Source organism: Cheilinus undulatus, linkage group 8 (assembly GCF_018320785.1).
Source record: "Cheilinus undulatus linkage group 8, ASM1832078v1, whole genome shotgun sequence".
Taxonomy (NCBI): Eukaryota; Metazoa; Chordata; class Actinopteri; order Labriformes; family Labridae; genus Cheilinus; species Cheilinus undulatus.
The window spans coordinates 53,409,820-53,424,794 of record NC_054872.1 but is presented as its reverse complement, the minus strand read 5'-3'; the positions used below and the strand labels follow the sequence as shown (position 1 = coordinate 53,424,794).

The 14,975-nt window shown below is 43.4% G+C and overlaps 1 protein-coding gene across 3 annotated transcripts in view; it reads left to right on the top strand.

Annotated features, from left to right (window-relative positions):
• The first annotated feature begins 297 nt into the window (after positions 1–297).
• Positions 298–14,975, top strand: part of pogzb (pogo transposable element derived with ZNF domain b) — a 34,803-nt gene continuing 20,125 nt past the window's right edge. The window contains exons 1-9 of one of the 3 annotated variants that reach the window (XM_041793008.1): positions 298–400; positions 5,963–6,081; positions 7,880–7,960; positions 8,103–8,248; positions 10,376–10,460; positions 10,544–10,726; positions 10,797–10,901; positions 11,996–12,203; positions 12,931–13,094. In XM_041793008.1, the coding sequence (XP_041648942.1) occupies positions 5,967–6,081; positions 7,880–7,960; positions 8,103–8,248; positions 10,376–10,460; positions 10,544–10,726; positions 10,797–10,901; positions 11,996–12,203; positions 12,931–13,094 (1,087 nt within the window). In that variant the 5' untranslated portion in view covers positions 298–400; positions 5,963–5,966. Of the gene's footprint in view, positions 401–5,962; positions 6,082–7,879; positions 7,961–8,042; positions 8,249–10,375; positions 10,461–10,543; positions 10,727–10,796; positions 10,902–11,995; positions 12,204–12,930; positions 13,095–14,975 lie in introns of all 3 variants that reach the window. The other 2 variants (XM_041793010.1, XM_041793009.1) reach the window with 2 other exon arrangements.

Genomic DNA, 14,975 nt, shown 5'->3' with positions numbered 1-14,975 from the left:
CAAAGATGGCGTCGTTATGTGGCGGTGTGCAGCTGTTATGTGCTCCTGTTGTCGTTGTTGTTGGTTGTGTTTGTTGTTATTTGTTGTTGTAGTCTGACTGGTTGGGTCCCTGTCTCTGTCCCTCCGGTGTACCAGGGGCCTCTCTGGCCCCCGCACACCGAAAACACGCAGCCCTCCGCGGAAACACGGGCTTCAGATCACCGCAGAAATTTTCCCGTCCAATCAGAACCCGCGCTGGGTTGAGAGAGGAAAAGACGTCACAGCGTTGTCAGCCAAACACCGGCTGTGACACGGAGAGCAGGCGGAAGTCCCGCCTCCTCTTCTCCAGTGACGGACTGAAGCGCGCTGTGAGAAGAACCGAGCGAACCGAACCGAGCCGAGCCAGCCTCCGCTCCAGCAGGTAAGATCTATCCCAGGCCAGCCCAGCTTCACCTGCACGAGCTCTCCCCGGTTCGGCGGGAACGCGGAAGAAGCGCTCGGTGTTGCACTGCTCTGTCCCGAAGGGGCGGTGCTGACTCCAAACACAGCGGGCTGCGGGCTGACCCGGGTTTAGAGCGCCAGACTGAGCCACCACTGAGCCGAGCCAGACCTGTTCTAGTGTAGTTGATCCCTGTGAGGGTTCTTAAACCCCTCTCAGTGAAAGTTTTCTCTCTGCGGGACTACAGCGCTCCTCCTGCGGGGAAACCCTCACACAAAGCCCGGGGAGCAGCGCCTCCTCCGGCCGCGGAGGGATACAGCTCACATCCATGAGCAGCGCCTCCCCCGGTCGCGGAGGGATACAGCTCACATCCAAGAAGCAGCGCCTCCTCCGGCCGCGGAGGGATACAGCTTACATCTTCGACGATTCCGCGCTTTAGAATACTTTATTTAAAATTATCCTATTGACAGAAGTTGGTTAGGGCCTCTGAATTTTTTTTTTGAACTCCAATTGTTGACCCCTCCCATGGGCTGCCATGGTTACACTCTGATAAGTTTTGTACATGAGCCACAAAACCTTTTTTACAAAGGTCTCTTCTAGCAGACAACTCATTTTTGAGTCAGTTGGATGGATGCATTCAGATAGTCCAAGCAGAACACCTGGAAATGGCTTGATTGACCAGTGTTACAAAAAAAATACAATGGCGGACTTCCTGTTGACTTGGTGATATGGGTCCAAGAGGCTTTATTGTAGGTCCGTGCGTGATACATATGCCCTCCAACTTTCAAAATCCTAGATTAAACCTGCTGCTGAGGATGATTTTTAAACATTTTCCAGGGGACAAGGCTGAGCCAGTAAGCCACGCCCACCAAGAAAATTCGTATCAGTGAACTCATTAACGCACTAAAAATTTTAGTAACCAAGTTTAAGTGCTGCATAACCCCTTTAACCCTTTACCTACTGAGTCTAAAAATGGTGATTTGGACATATTTTGTTATTTTGGCTGTAAAATAATCAGGAAATGCCCTAAGTCTGAGAGCTTTGCTCCCTTTTCCCAGGAGTACTTGAACTTGAGTTTTCAACATCTGGTTAATGATTATTGCTCATTATATGGAATTGTCAGCAGTTTAAAAGAAGAAAAACACAAAAACAGATTTGTTTTTCATGGCTTTTATGAAAGGAAATGTTGTTATTGCTCATGACAGACACACACAAATGCCACTATCTAACGCTATTTTTAAACCAAACACCACTGTCGCTCGCTCTCCTTTTACTCTCTTCCTTCACTCTCCTTTCTCACTCGTCTTCTGCCAAAGCTGCCGTTTTCGCGGTGCTGTTCAACATTACCGTAATACACACTTAATATATTGCCGGAAAGCACAGATTCTCAGCTCTCTGTCAGCGTTGGGATTTTTTAGATTGAGCAAACTATGGAGGAGTTACAGTGTTAAGAATCCGTGTAGCAGTCTCACGATACTTCTGGTGTTTTGCTATGAATGCCCACGTCATATGGTTCTTGGTACTGTAATGAAACATATATGTGCACATGCCCACAATTCTCAGCTTTACAACACCATTGGAATTTTTCTGATCGGACAAACTTTGACAGAGTTACTGTAATAATACTCCGGACATATAAAACACAGCGCTGGCGCCGGCTCAGTAGGTAAAAGGTTAACCCCTTGATAAAACTACTTCCTGTCTCATGGCGAACAGAACTGCTGTTGTTACAGTGTGGGACAGAAAGTCATGGTCTTCTTATTGGTGCAAGGTAAAGGTCTGGATGTTTCTGAGCAAATTTGAGTGAAATTCATTCAACTATATAGAAATCAGCGTTAATCATTAGGAAGCAGTAACTTTCCATCACCAGTAGGTGGCGCAGTGGCTGACTCCAAAATGTCAAATACAGTTATTTTTAGGATGGAACTGTTGTGCATATGACAGTTTTAAGTTAAAACAGCAGGTTATAATGGTTTGAAATGTTATGGCGAAGCATTAGATTGAAGTTGTCCATGCTGGCACCTCTGATGAAAACGCACCAATTTTCACACTTTTGATTCAGTCAAAAAGCTCGGCATAGATTAGCGAGTTTAAAGGGATACTTCAACATTTTGGCAAATTCGCCCGTTGCCATAATTCCTAGTCTTAGTAATAGGTTCGTTACCTTCAGTTGTCGGTGCAAGCTATTTTTAGATCGGCACTGCCGATCTAAAAATAGCATCGCCAAGCAGAGGCTGGCCAAAGGCCGCATCCAGGCCCGACGCATGAAGATGCAGAGGATCGCAGCTCTTCTGGATCTGCCAGTGCATCTGAGGTTTTGGGCTTTGGCCAGACAGCCAACGCTTCTCCCAGTGCTCTGCCTTTCTGCTTCTATGAGCAGTCAAGACGAGCACCCAATGACCCCACAGCCAATAGATCGGTGTTCGCCTCCGTGGATAAAGTACCAGGATTTGCAGTCTAAGCAGACGGTATTCTGGCTTTCCCTCATCAAACTCATCAAATACACAATCAAAACAACTCCATAACGCTCTCGTGGACAAGTTGTGGCCTGTACATTCACCACGCTATGAAATAATAACGTATAATTATGTAACATTACGACACATAAAGCAAATACTTGGAACTATTTCTTGAGTAAACCACTGGGCGGAGTGACACAGGGCAGCAGCCATGTCTGGAGTGTAGTTCCGGCTTTGCATTTAGCTTTAAAACATCCCTGTCTTGTAATGTTCCATGATTATTTCATAGCGTGGTGAATGTATAGGTCACAACTTCTCCATGAGAGCGTTTTGGAGTTGTTGGATTGTGTATTTGATGAGTTTGATGAGGGAAAGCCGGAATATCGTCTGCTTAAATTGAGTTGGCACAGCAGGTCCGAACTAGGCAGCGCCGATCTAAAAATAGCTTGCACCGACAACTGAAGGTAATGAACCTGTTACTGAGACTATCGGAACTAGACAATTTGTGGAAATCGTGAGAGGGGCTCAGGGGGCGGTGCCGGTTTCATCGCAAGGTCATTTATGACATTAGCCTGACTTGTCATTACAAGGTCATGTCCAAGTCCAGGCTGAAGCAGCATGTAGCTGGACAATGACACGGTGAAATGGTTGAGAAACACTGTACATGACAGGAGACTTCATTCATGTGTTTTAGTCATGTGTGGCCTGATTAGCTGATGCTGATCACCTGGCACCTGAGCTTCAGCTGTCTTCTTGATATACCTGGTGGTGTTGGCCCTCCCTATGAGCTGAGGTAACATTATGACTACAAATGGACGTGGCTGTGGACAAAGAAACAATGAAATCAGCCTGATGAAACAGTGTGTCTGTCTCTCTTACTCACATGGCCTGGTCATAGTTTAATAGCAGTTACTAGAACATGAGGCTGAGAAGTTTGTGCAGATTCACATATGCATGTAACTTTTTCTAATGGATGCTCACATAGAGTCCTTTAATTGAATTTTATACAGACATGCAGTTCCTGTCAAAGTCTTGATGAGAGCAGATGCAGAAGAGATGAATTTCATCATTTCCAGCTCCATTTAAAGACATTAAAAACTTTTATTGAGAAAGGACTGTGGGCTCTAATTTTGATTGACTTTGCCAAAAACAAGACACCACACTTACACACACACCCACACACACACACACACCCCCACACTTACACACACACATGCATGCGCGCTACACGGGCCAACACACAGACACACATGTGTGCTTAGTGTGCCAAGGCACACACAAACGCACAGTCTTTCCCATTCACTTCATATGGGATGTATGTGTGGCTGTCATTGGCGACTGATGTCGCCAAACACTTTATGTGGGACTGTATGTGTGTGAGACGCCACCTCCATCCTGTCCCTCCAACCTGTTAAAGCATTGTTTAAATAGGCTGCTTTATTGGGACAGCTCCATTTGAACACATTAAAAACTTAATTGAGAAAGGGTTGTGGGTTCTAATTTTGATTGATGTTGCCAAAGACAGGACAACACATACACACATGCACGCTTCGCACGCCAACACACACACACACACACGTGTGCTTAGCATGCCAACATACACACAAACGCACAGTCTCTCCCATACATTTCACATGGAAAATATGTGTGGTTGTCTTTAGCGACGTCAGTCGCCAAAGACTTTACCTCCATCCTGTTAAAGCATTGTTTAAATGGGCTGCTTTATTGGAACAGCTCCATGTGTGTGCGTGATCAGAGCTCATTGAGGGCTGTATGTGTGTTAATCAGCGATGACATCATCAAAGGACCATAGCTGCGGTTGCCATGGGGATATGCCCCACCAGCAACAAACTGGTCTGAAAGACCTGATTTCTGCTGCTGAGAGGCTTCTGAACAAATGTTAATTATGGGACAACTGTAAATGCTAGGTGAAAAGTAAAATGATCATGAGCTTCAGACAGCTCAGGGGAATGTGAAGATGTAATGTTTTTTAAGATACTGTGAGAAATGACGGAGTTATGGCAGTGTCAAAACAGTCAGTTCAACAGGAGAAAAAAAAACAGTTTACACTGGCTCTTATGGGACAAAATTAGGGACCACTGCCTAAACACCTGGCTCGCTTTTCGGTTTTTAAAAAGGTAGGGCTTCAAAAATTGGCTCATATGAGTCTCAGGAACTGTGACCACATTCTGTGAAAAAACCATTCGCCTCCTATGTATGGTTTGGCTGTGACGGTGAGTTGTTCACAAAATTGTCTGTTCATCTGTCGGCTTTCCCAGGCTCTAGGGTGATGACATCACACACTCTAGCAGAGCGATTTTTCATGACTTTCACTCAACGCACAGAAGTTTTGAAGACTCGCCTATCGAAAAATGTAAACCCCATCATCATACCAAAGACATTCCTGAAGACAGGACAAAAATGCCTGCGTTTTAAAGTTTGAATGATCCGTGAAGGTGAAAGTATGGCGAAGCAGTAGGGGTGGTAAAAAAAAACAAACAAACCTGTTTTTGTGGTTTCTTTGTCCCTCTCCCCATTCATTTCAAATGGGACTTTTTTCGCAGTTTTTTGTGAATAACTTTGCAAAAAATTTGCAAATCTCTTAGAAAAGTCATATCTCACCGATCGGGAACAAACCACACGTTTTGATGCATAATTTGCAGGGGTTTTCTCAAAGCTCTAGGAGGAGTAGGGGGATGAAATTTTGTCCGCAAGATGAAGAAAAAGAAAAAAGAAACGAATGGAAGAACAATAGTGGCTCGTGTCGTTGCCCCGAGCCCCTAATTATGGCAATGGCCGAATTTGCCAAAATGTTGAAGTATCCCTTTAAGGTAAAAATGGGCCAGTAACAATGCTGGCTGAACTCTACACTGTATCTGATGTTTTTGTAGCGTTTCATTTTGCATCCAGAGCCTAGCTTCAAACAGGTGCTGAAATCTCTGGAGGTCATCACAGATGATTGGTCGAGCTCTCTGCCTGTCACAGAGCAGGAGGGCAGAGCTTGGTAGATCTGGACTGGGTTTGTTCTGCTTCTGGGGTGGTGGCTCTTCTTCGGGATGCTAACCTGCTCTTGTGGTTTCCGCAGCATCATGGATACGGAGCTGTTCATGGAGTGTGAGGAGGAGGAGCTGGAGCCATGGCAACAGGTGGACGACAGCGTGGAGGAAGACGACATGGAGTTCATGGAGAGCTACTGCGAGCCGGGTCAGAAACGCACACACACCCTGTATGCAGGGGCGTAGCTAGGGATTTAGGGCCCCTAGAAAAAATATTACATAGGGCCCCCCTTAACCGGCTAGCCAAGCAGCTGTGTTTTAATGTATTTTTTAACATAGTTTCCCCATTTATGAGCAGTATTTTTATTAAATTAACTTGGAATATTTTGCAGTGCTGGACTAAACCATTTAGACATTTTTAAGGGAGGAGCAGGGCCCCCAGTTTACTCTATTTGATACAAATTTCAGTCTGTTGACCGATTCATTCTGTCACTTTTGTGATGATTTGTGGCTCTCTAATGTCTTAATTTGAAACATTATCCCTATTTTTGACACTTCTTTTTGACACTTTTATCGTGCTTTTTGCTTTTTTTTTGCACCTTTGTTGCCTTTTATTTGCTAGTTTTCACCCATTTAAAAACCTTTTGCAATTAAATGCCACCTATTTCCCATTTTGCCACTCTTTGATGCATTTTGCCCATTTTCCCACCTTTTTGCTGATTTTAGCCACTTTTCTCTCAGTGTTTGCCGCTTTTAGCCCTTTTTTGACACTTTTATCCTGCTTTTGCAATTTTTTGCCCCTCTTTGCCTTTTTTTGCCACTCCCAACCCATTTAAGCTGCCATTTGCAGTTAAATTCCTACTTACAGTCGTAGACGAAGTATTGGCACCCCTGGAATTTTTCCAGAAAATACACCATTTCTCCCAGAAATTGTTGCAGTTATAAATGTTTTTGGTATACATGTGTTATGCATTTCTGTTATAGGAAGTGACTGGTTTCAGTTATTTTTTCCCAAGTGTCTGTAACCAGATATTAATTTGAGGGTGCCAATAATTTTGTCAGGCCCATTTTTTGAGTTTTGTAGAAAATTATGTCAATTTTGTCTTTTCTCCTCAGATTTTTTGTGTTGCTCCAATGCACATTAAAGAAATAAACACATGTATACCAAAAACATTTGTAACTGCAACAATTTCTGGGAGAAATGGTGTATTTTCTGGAAAAATTCAAGGGGTGCCAATACTTTCATCCATGACTGTAGTTCCCATTTTTCCACCTTTCTCTGATTTTTACCAGTTTCTGTTGATTTTCACTCATTGCTTTCCACGTTTTTTACCACTTTTGAACCATTTTTGCCACCTGTAACTCATTTTTTGGCCACTTCTCACCATTTTTTGTCACTTTCTACCCATTTTTACCACTTTTCCATTAGTGTGTGTCCTTTTTTGCCCCCTTTTCCACTTTTCACCCATTTAAGCTTCCTTTTGCGATTAAATGCCAGTTTTTGCCTGTTTTACCTCCTTTTTTTATTTTTGGCTATTTTTCCCATTATTTTTTTGGATTTTTGCCCCTTTTTGACATTTTTTTGGCCACCTTTAACTTATTTTTTGGTCACTTCCCACCCATTTTTCCATATGTTGCCCTTTCTTGCCACTTTTCTCCCAGTGTTTGCAGCATTTTGACCACTTTGCCACCTTTAACTTATTTTTCGATCACTTTTCACCTCTTAGATTTTGGCTCTTGCAAAGGTACTTTTCAACAGTTTGGTTCTTTGGTTGAGCAGGGTTGAGTAACACTGGACTAAATGCTAAAAATGGTAAATGAAATCACACTTTTCATTGCAGACTTCTCAAGGGCCCCTTCCTACTGTAGGCTCAGGTGATCAGTACCCTTTCCTTCCCTGTGCTACGCCCCTGCCTGTATGAATCAGGCTTTAGGAGCTGCACAAATGTTCATGACTCCATGGTAAAAGTAGATTATCATGCCGCTGTCTTTGTGTGTTTTTATAGTCGAGGATTCTCTCTCTCCTCTTCCTGCCTCTGAGACTCCACCCCCAAACTCTGCTCCGTCCAGCACACCTGCTCCCACAGGTATGAGACCGTCTTCGTTCCTATTAAATCTCCATCACGCGTCTCTTCTTTACAAATGTCGGGTTCTGTGTTCTGTTCTCAGCTCGTTCTCCACACATCGTCTCCCCCTCCATCATGCCTCCCCCCTCCTCTTCATCTTCAGTTTCACACCTTACACCTGCAGTCTCAGCACCGCCCCTTGTGGCTCAGGCCCCGCCCCTCATCCTGACACAGGCAGCGGGTGGGACCTTCCTCCTCCCAGCGACGCCGGGGTCGGGTAACACCCAGCCCATCCTGCTCACCACACAGGTACCAAAAACAAACGCACCCTCTGTTCAAAGCGCTGAAGGTCGGTGTAGTTAACGACAGCTAACTTTTAATTAGAAGTACGAAATCCAACATCAGGAAACGGTCTGTTTCACAAATTATCGTTTAAAACTAGGAAAACAAACATGGAAACGTTCGGGGAAAGACCCGACCAGTGGATCTTTAGAGCTCTTATTGAATCAAAAACAAAATGATTGTTGATGTTTTTGAGTACACAATCCGAAAAGGAAGAAAAAAGAATGGTACACTGGTGATGTAACATTCTTTTTTCATCATGTGTGAACTGCTGTAGGTGTGAAAAAAGAGTGTTCCACTCTGATCGTCAAAAAAGCGCTATATAAGTGTGATGTATTATTATTATTATTATTATTATTATTATTATTATATATTTTTTTGTCCTGAACACAAAAACGCTGAGATGAAAAAACAGTTCTTCATTCATTTATTTATTTATCATTTCAAAAGTCGAACCAAGTCTTGTTTTTTAGTTTTCCAATAAAAAATGAATTTAAAAAACAAACCATTGCTTTTTTAAAATTTCACAAAGACAAGTGAATAAATAGAACAGTTGGCTTTTCAGTTTAATTTTTGTGTTTTGATAAAAAAGAGAGAAAAAGATGGAGCACTGTAACATTCCTCTTTTTCATTATATGTGTCTTGCTGCTGGTGTTGTTAAGAAAAAGAATGTTACAGTCCCAGTGTTCTGGTCTTAATGCTTCCATTTTTTGGTTGTAAACACAAAAAATGCTAAAAGAAAACAAACAAACAAACAAAACAAGTCTTGTTTTTAGTTTTGCAATAAAGCAATTAATATAGTATTTTTATTTCATGTTTTAGTACTGGTCAGAGTAAAACTGTTTTCCATTTTTTTTAGTTCATTTTGGGGAGGAAAAAAAAACCAAGCCAAAATAAAAAATGAAAATAATTCTGATCATATTACCAAAAGAATAAAAAATCATATTTTTTGTTTTCCCCTTTGATACTGAACACAGTAAATGCTAAGATGAAAAACCAAAAACATTTCAGACAAATGGAAATGGAAAAAAATAAAAGGCATAAAAACAATCTTTTTTTCTTTCTTTATTTGTATTTGTGTTATTTGACTGCAACATTCTTTTTTCTTTTATGAGTGACCTGCTAGAGGTGGTGAAAAAGAATGTTACAGTCCAGTGTTCCATCCTATGAGCTTCCTTTTTTCATCCTGAACACAAAAAAAAAGCCAAAATGAAAACAGACAGGATTTTAAAGTAAAACAGAAAAGGACAACAGGAAAAAAAAAACCGAAACCATTTCTTTCTTTTTTTGTTTTCTATAAAAACAAGTGAACATTTGTGAAAACGTTAGCTTTTCACGTGGTCGTCTTTGTGTTCTGATCAAAAATGGAAGATCAAAGAACGGAACACTGGTGATGTAACATTATTTCACACAACACCTGCGCTAAGTCACAAGTATAGGAAAACAATAGGAACTTCCAGTCCAAGTGTTCTGTTTTCTGTCTCCTTTTTTTACCTGAACATTTTTGAATGAGAAACAGAAAACAAAAAAAATCACAATCTCTTGGGGTTTTTTTTTTGTTTACAAAAAAAAAAAAAGAATTACTGTAAAACATTTTGCTTTAATTTGATCTGTTTTGTCGTAAACTTAAAATCAAGAAACAAAAAACTGTAACTGTTTTTTCATTTTCTTTTTCTTCTTTTTTGTTTTCTGTTTCTCTCTTTAATTAAAAAAAGGAAGCTCTTAAACTGGTAATGTAACATTCTTTTGTTTCTTTATGTGTGATCCATTGCACATGTTATGAAAAAAGAATGTTACATTCGCAGTGCTCCACTCTTTGATCTTCTTTTTTTGATACTGAAAAAAATCATTGTTTATGTATTCCTTTTTATTTCCAGGGTCAATGTCATAATGATGCCATAACGATGTCACAATGATGTCATAATGATGTCATAACAATGTGATGACGATGTCATAATGATGCCATAACGATGTCATAATGCTGCTATAATGATGTCATAACGATGCCATAATGATGTCATAATGATGTCGTAATGATGTCATAATGCTGCTATAATGATGTCGTAATGATGTCATGTTTGTGTTCATGTACAGGGTTTCCCGGTTATGAATCATGGCGCCCCCCTGGTGTTGAACCTGCAGCCGGCTCAGACGGTGCAGCCCGTCACGCTCATCCAGTGTACGTCCTCTAGCTCCGCCCTCTACCTCTGCTGGTCTATACCTGGTCTGATTAACGAGCCCACCTCTCTCGTTTCCCCACAGCTCGATCGTTGGCCCCATTGGTACGCCCCAATGTGGGTGTGTCCCCGATCCTTCCGCAGGGCCAGGCCGCGCAGACCAGAACAGCCTCTGCCCCCTCAAGAGGCCACACCCAGCCTGGATCCACGTTCACGACCATGCAGCTGCCCACCTCACTAACCATCCGTACCAGCACGCCACGACCCGGTGAGTGCCTGGAGAACATCTCATTGGCTGATTCTTTTGATCATGTGACTGACTGATTTTCCTTGTTTAGTTAACCTTCAGGTGGGTGGGGCCAATTCCCTTAAGCTGGGCGGTTCTCCTGCGCTTCCCTCTGGCTCGGCCAATGGCGTCTCCAGAGTGATGTCATTCAACAGAGGTATGACCACAAGGAGGCGACGTTTCCTCTGATTATGACAAGAAGATACACAGGACATCAAGAGTTAAATAATTAATGAACCATAAATCATAGCCTCTTAGTCTGTCCCTCTGGAGACCTGCTGCAGCGTTCTAATGACGCGATCCATGCCATCGATGCTCTTCATGGGCTTTCCTAGTAAACTTAGTGACTTTCTGGGGTCTTCAAAGATTAAATCACCACCAGTAACTCTGATATCAAACCTCTTTTTATCCACTTTTGAATCTGTGATGTGGCCCTCAGAGTCAGTGATGTGGCCCTCGGGGCCAGTGATGTGGTCCTCAGAGTCAGAGATGTGGCCCTCATAGTCTGTGATGTGGCCCTCAGAGTCTGTGATGTGGCCATCGGAGTCTGTGATGTGGCCCTCAGAGTCTGTGATGTGGCCCTCAGAGTCTGTGATGTGGTCCTCAGAGTCTGTGATGTGGCCCTCAGAGTCTGTGATGTGGTCCTCAGAGTCTGTGACATGGTCCTCAGAGTCTGTGATGTGGTCCTCAGAGTCTGTGATGTGGTCCTCAGAGTCTATGATGTGGTCCTCAGAGTCTGTGATGTGGCCTTCAGAGTCTGTGATGTGGTCCTCAGAGTCTGTGATGTGGCCTTCAGAGTCTGTGATGTGGTCCTCAGAGTCTGTGATGTGGTCCTCAGAGTCTGTGATGTGGTCCTCAGAGTCTGTGATGTGGTCCTCAGAGTCTGTGATGTGGTCCTCAGAGTCTGTGATGTGGTCCTCAGAGTCTGTGATGTGGTCCTCAGAGTCTGTGATGTGGTCCTCAGAGTCTGTGATGTGGCCTTCAGAGTCTGTGATGTGGTCCTCAGAGTCTGTGATGTGGTCCTCAGAGTCTATGATGTGGCCCTCAGAGTCTGTGATGTGGCCTTCAGAGTCTATGATGTGGTCCTCAGAGTCTGTAGTTCTCTGCTGTGATGTCATCAGATCCTTTACACAGTGGAACAGAAACACCACCCATGGTCTCTCAGGTGTTACAACACTGTAAGCTGTCAGTGTAATTAAATCCGTTTCCATGGTTACCACCCCATAACAACATGTGTTTATCATCTTACAGCTCCTGGCTCCGCCCCCTCTGTCCTCACGACCTCCAGTGTGACCTCGGCGCCGATGTCCAGCCCACCAAAGGTGGTGATGAGCGTGGAGGAGTTCTATTACGGGACGTACGAAGGCGACCTGAGTCTGAGGAAGCCACACCCACTGGGGATCAAAACATCCACCTTTACCTGCCAGATCTGCAACCACCTGGCCCAGAACAACCTGAGGTGAGATTAGTGAGCGTCTAGAGACAACCAGAGTTTCCGCTAGTCCTTCAGAATCCCGGCCATTTAGAACAACTACCCGACATTTGCTCTAACATTATTTTGCTGCATTAGCAGCAGCATAACGCATAAATCTGAAATTCTGTGTTACATTGATTCATACAAGTCTGGCAAAATGACGGAGGACAAGTTTTTTATTTCCAGACCTGATCCAAAACCGAGACAGTAGAAACCAAGCCGACAGTAAACCTGAGTAGTTATTACCTGTTATTACAGATTGGTAGACATGTACTCATGATTAGACCCTGGAAATAACTGCATAAAGACTTTCTCTTATTTTTCTTTGAAATCACTGGAGGCTAATGCTACCTCTACTGCTAGGTACTTCACACAACTTCAAAAATGCTGAAATATCCCTTTAACAGATCTGTTCAACCAGAGGTGGGAGGTAGAAATACTCACCTAGAATCAGCCTGGTGCACCTCAGTGTCTGGATGAAGAGTCGTACCGCGTCTCTACACCACAGCGGTTTGACGTGCACCAGGTCACATGACTATTGCTCATGCCCACATCTCCATCATGATAGACATCAGCTGTTTTTCAGCCCTAGTTTACATCCTAAACGTTACCGGCGAGTATCTGCTGACAACGCCACGCCGCTCTGGTAAACGCACCGCAGAGAGCGATGTCGCTGTGACGGCCGTCTGTGTTTACCTGTCTGTCTGTGCAGGTTGATGCAGCACATGCTCCTTCACTCTGAGCTGGCCGGAGGAGGAGGAGGAGTAGGAGGAGATGAGAGAAGGAAGTGCTGTAAGTTCTGTTTCCGCCAGTTCTCGTCTCCGGCGCTGCTGAAGAACCACCAGGATCAGGTGCACGGCCCCACCCAGTCTTCCTGTAAGACCTGCTGACACACACCTGAAAACACACCAACACTTCTTATTAGTGCTCTGAAACCACAAGCTTTAGACCACTGGTTCCCAACGTGGGGGTTGGGCCCCCCTTGGGGGTCACCAGATGCCTGAAAAAAAGAATATTTTTTAAATGATTTTTCCCCACCCTTTTTTGTTACTATTATTTGCCACTGGTAATCGATTTCTGCCCATCTTTGCCTCTTTTTTAACGACTTTTGCCACATTACAGCAATTTTGCTCAATTTCAACCCATTTTCATCACTTTTTCCCACCAATTTTGCCCATTTTAACATATTTTACCCACTCTCAACCAATCCATTTTAAACCCTTTCCACCACTTTTTCTGCCTGTCTTTTCTGCCACTTTCCACCTATTGTTGCCTCTGTGACCCATTATTGCCGCCATTAACCATTACATTCATTTTTGCCATTTTAACCTATTTCTGCCACTTTTCAATCACCTTTTTGTGCCTGTTTGTGCCACTTTAACCTTTTTTTATTTATTTTTTCCTCTTTTGCCGCACTTAAAGAAATTTTGCCGCTGCTATGCCATTTCTGCTACTTTTAAACTCCCATTTCACTACCTTATCCACCAACTTTTTTGACCCATTTTAATTCTGTTTTTAAGAAAATGGATTTCCACCTTCAGATACAGTAGGGGTCCCCGTGTTCAAGCACCTTTATTTTGGGGGTAGTGGGCTGAAAAGGTTGAGAAACCCTGCTTCAGACAGTTGGTTCCCAACATGGGGTCCTGGGGCCTCATGTACAAAGACTTGTGTGCATTTCCTACTGAAACATGGTGTACGCTCAAATCCAGAAAAAGTTGTACACATAAAAATATCCAGATGTATGAATCTGTGCGCACACATGAATCCAAGCACATTTCCTTTGTAAGTCCCAATCAACGTGGAATTGAGTGCACATGTTGGAGTACCCGGCTCCTCCCTGTCCATGCCCCCATTTAAATACACAAATCATATTTAAATGAGCCCTGCGCCTGAGATCCACCTCTCTGCACGATCAGAAAATTAAAACAAAAGAATGAGTAAGACGGGAAAAAAGAAAGAAAAGAACTTCACAGAAAGGGAATTGTAGACACTTCTCACTGAAGTGGAGGCGCGCAAAAATGTCCTCTTTGGCACGCTGACGGCATAAACTGTAAACACAAGAGGAGTGAGTGGGAGAGTGTGTGTGAGGCTGTCAGTGCGGTGGGGTCAGAAAAGCAGACACATGCTGGATTGAAGAAGAAGTGGTTCGACATCAAGGTGGATGTGAAGCGGAGAGCAGCTCCGCAGCTTGTTGTTAATGGTATTTATTTTCACCACTTAAAGCGTGCTTTTATATCCACTCGTGTAATTGCAGACACGTGTGTTAATTGTTCATCAGTGTTAATTTTTCATGTGTGTCTGATGTGCACATCACATTTATTCATTATAACAGTTTCCCAGCATCACCTCTAAGTGTCGCCAAAGGATCCATAGCTGTAGAAACATACGCCAGCCATGAAGTTGGCGTGAGGCACATGTCCACGGTCATTTCACTCTTGCTACATCTGAACTTTGCCGTGAAAAAGAACGTACGCCACATGTTTGTGCGTACACACCCTTTGTACATGAGGCCCCAGGTCCCTCATGGGGGGGTCAGGGTCTGTCAGCTCTGGGGTTCTCAAAATCAGATTTTTAAATGTCCTTTAGAATTCTGATCAGACGGAGTGTTGACAAACTTGTCTGGAACTTTGACCCCGACCCCTCAGAGTCCTTTATTCAGATCTAAACCTCTGTGTCTGTGTTTAGTAGTCCTGTTGGATCCAGATCTGGACTTTTTCAAACACATTATTTAAGTCCAAAGGACCACATTCACTGAAA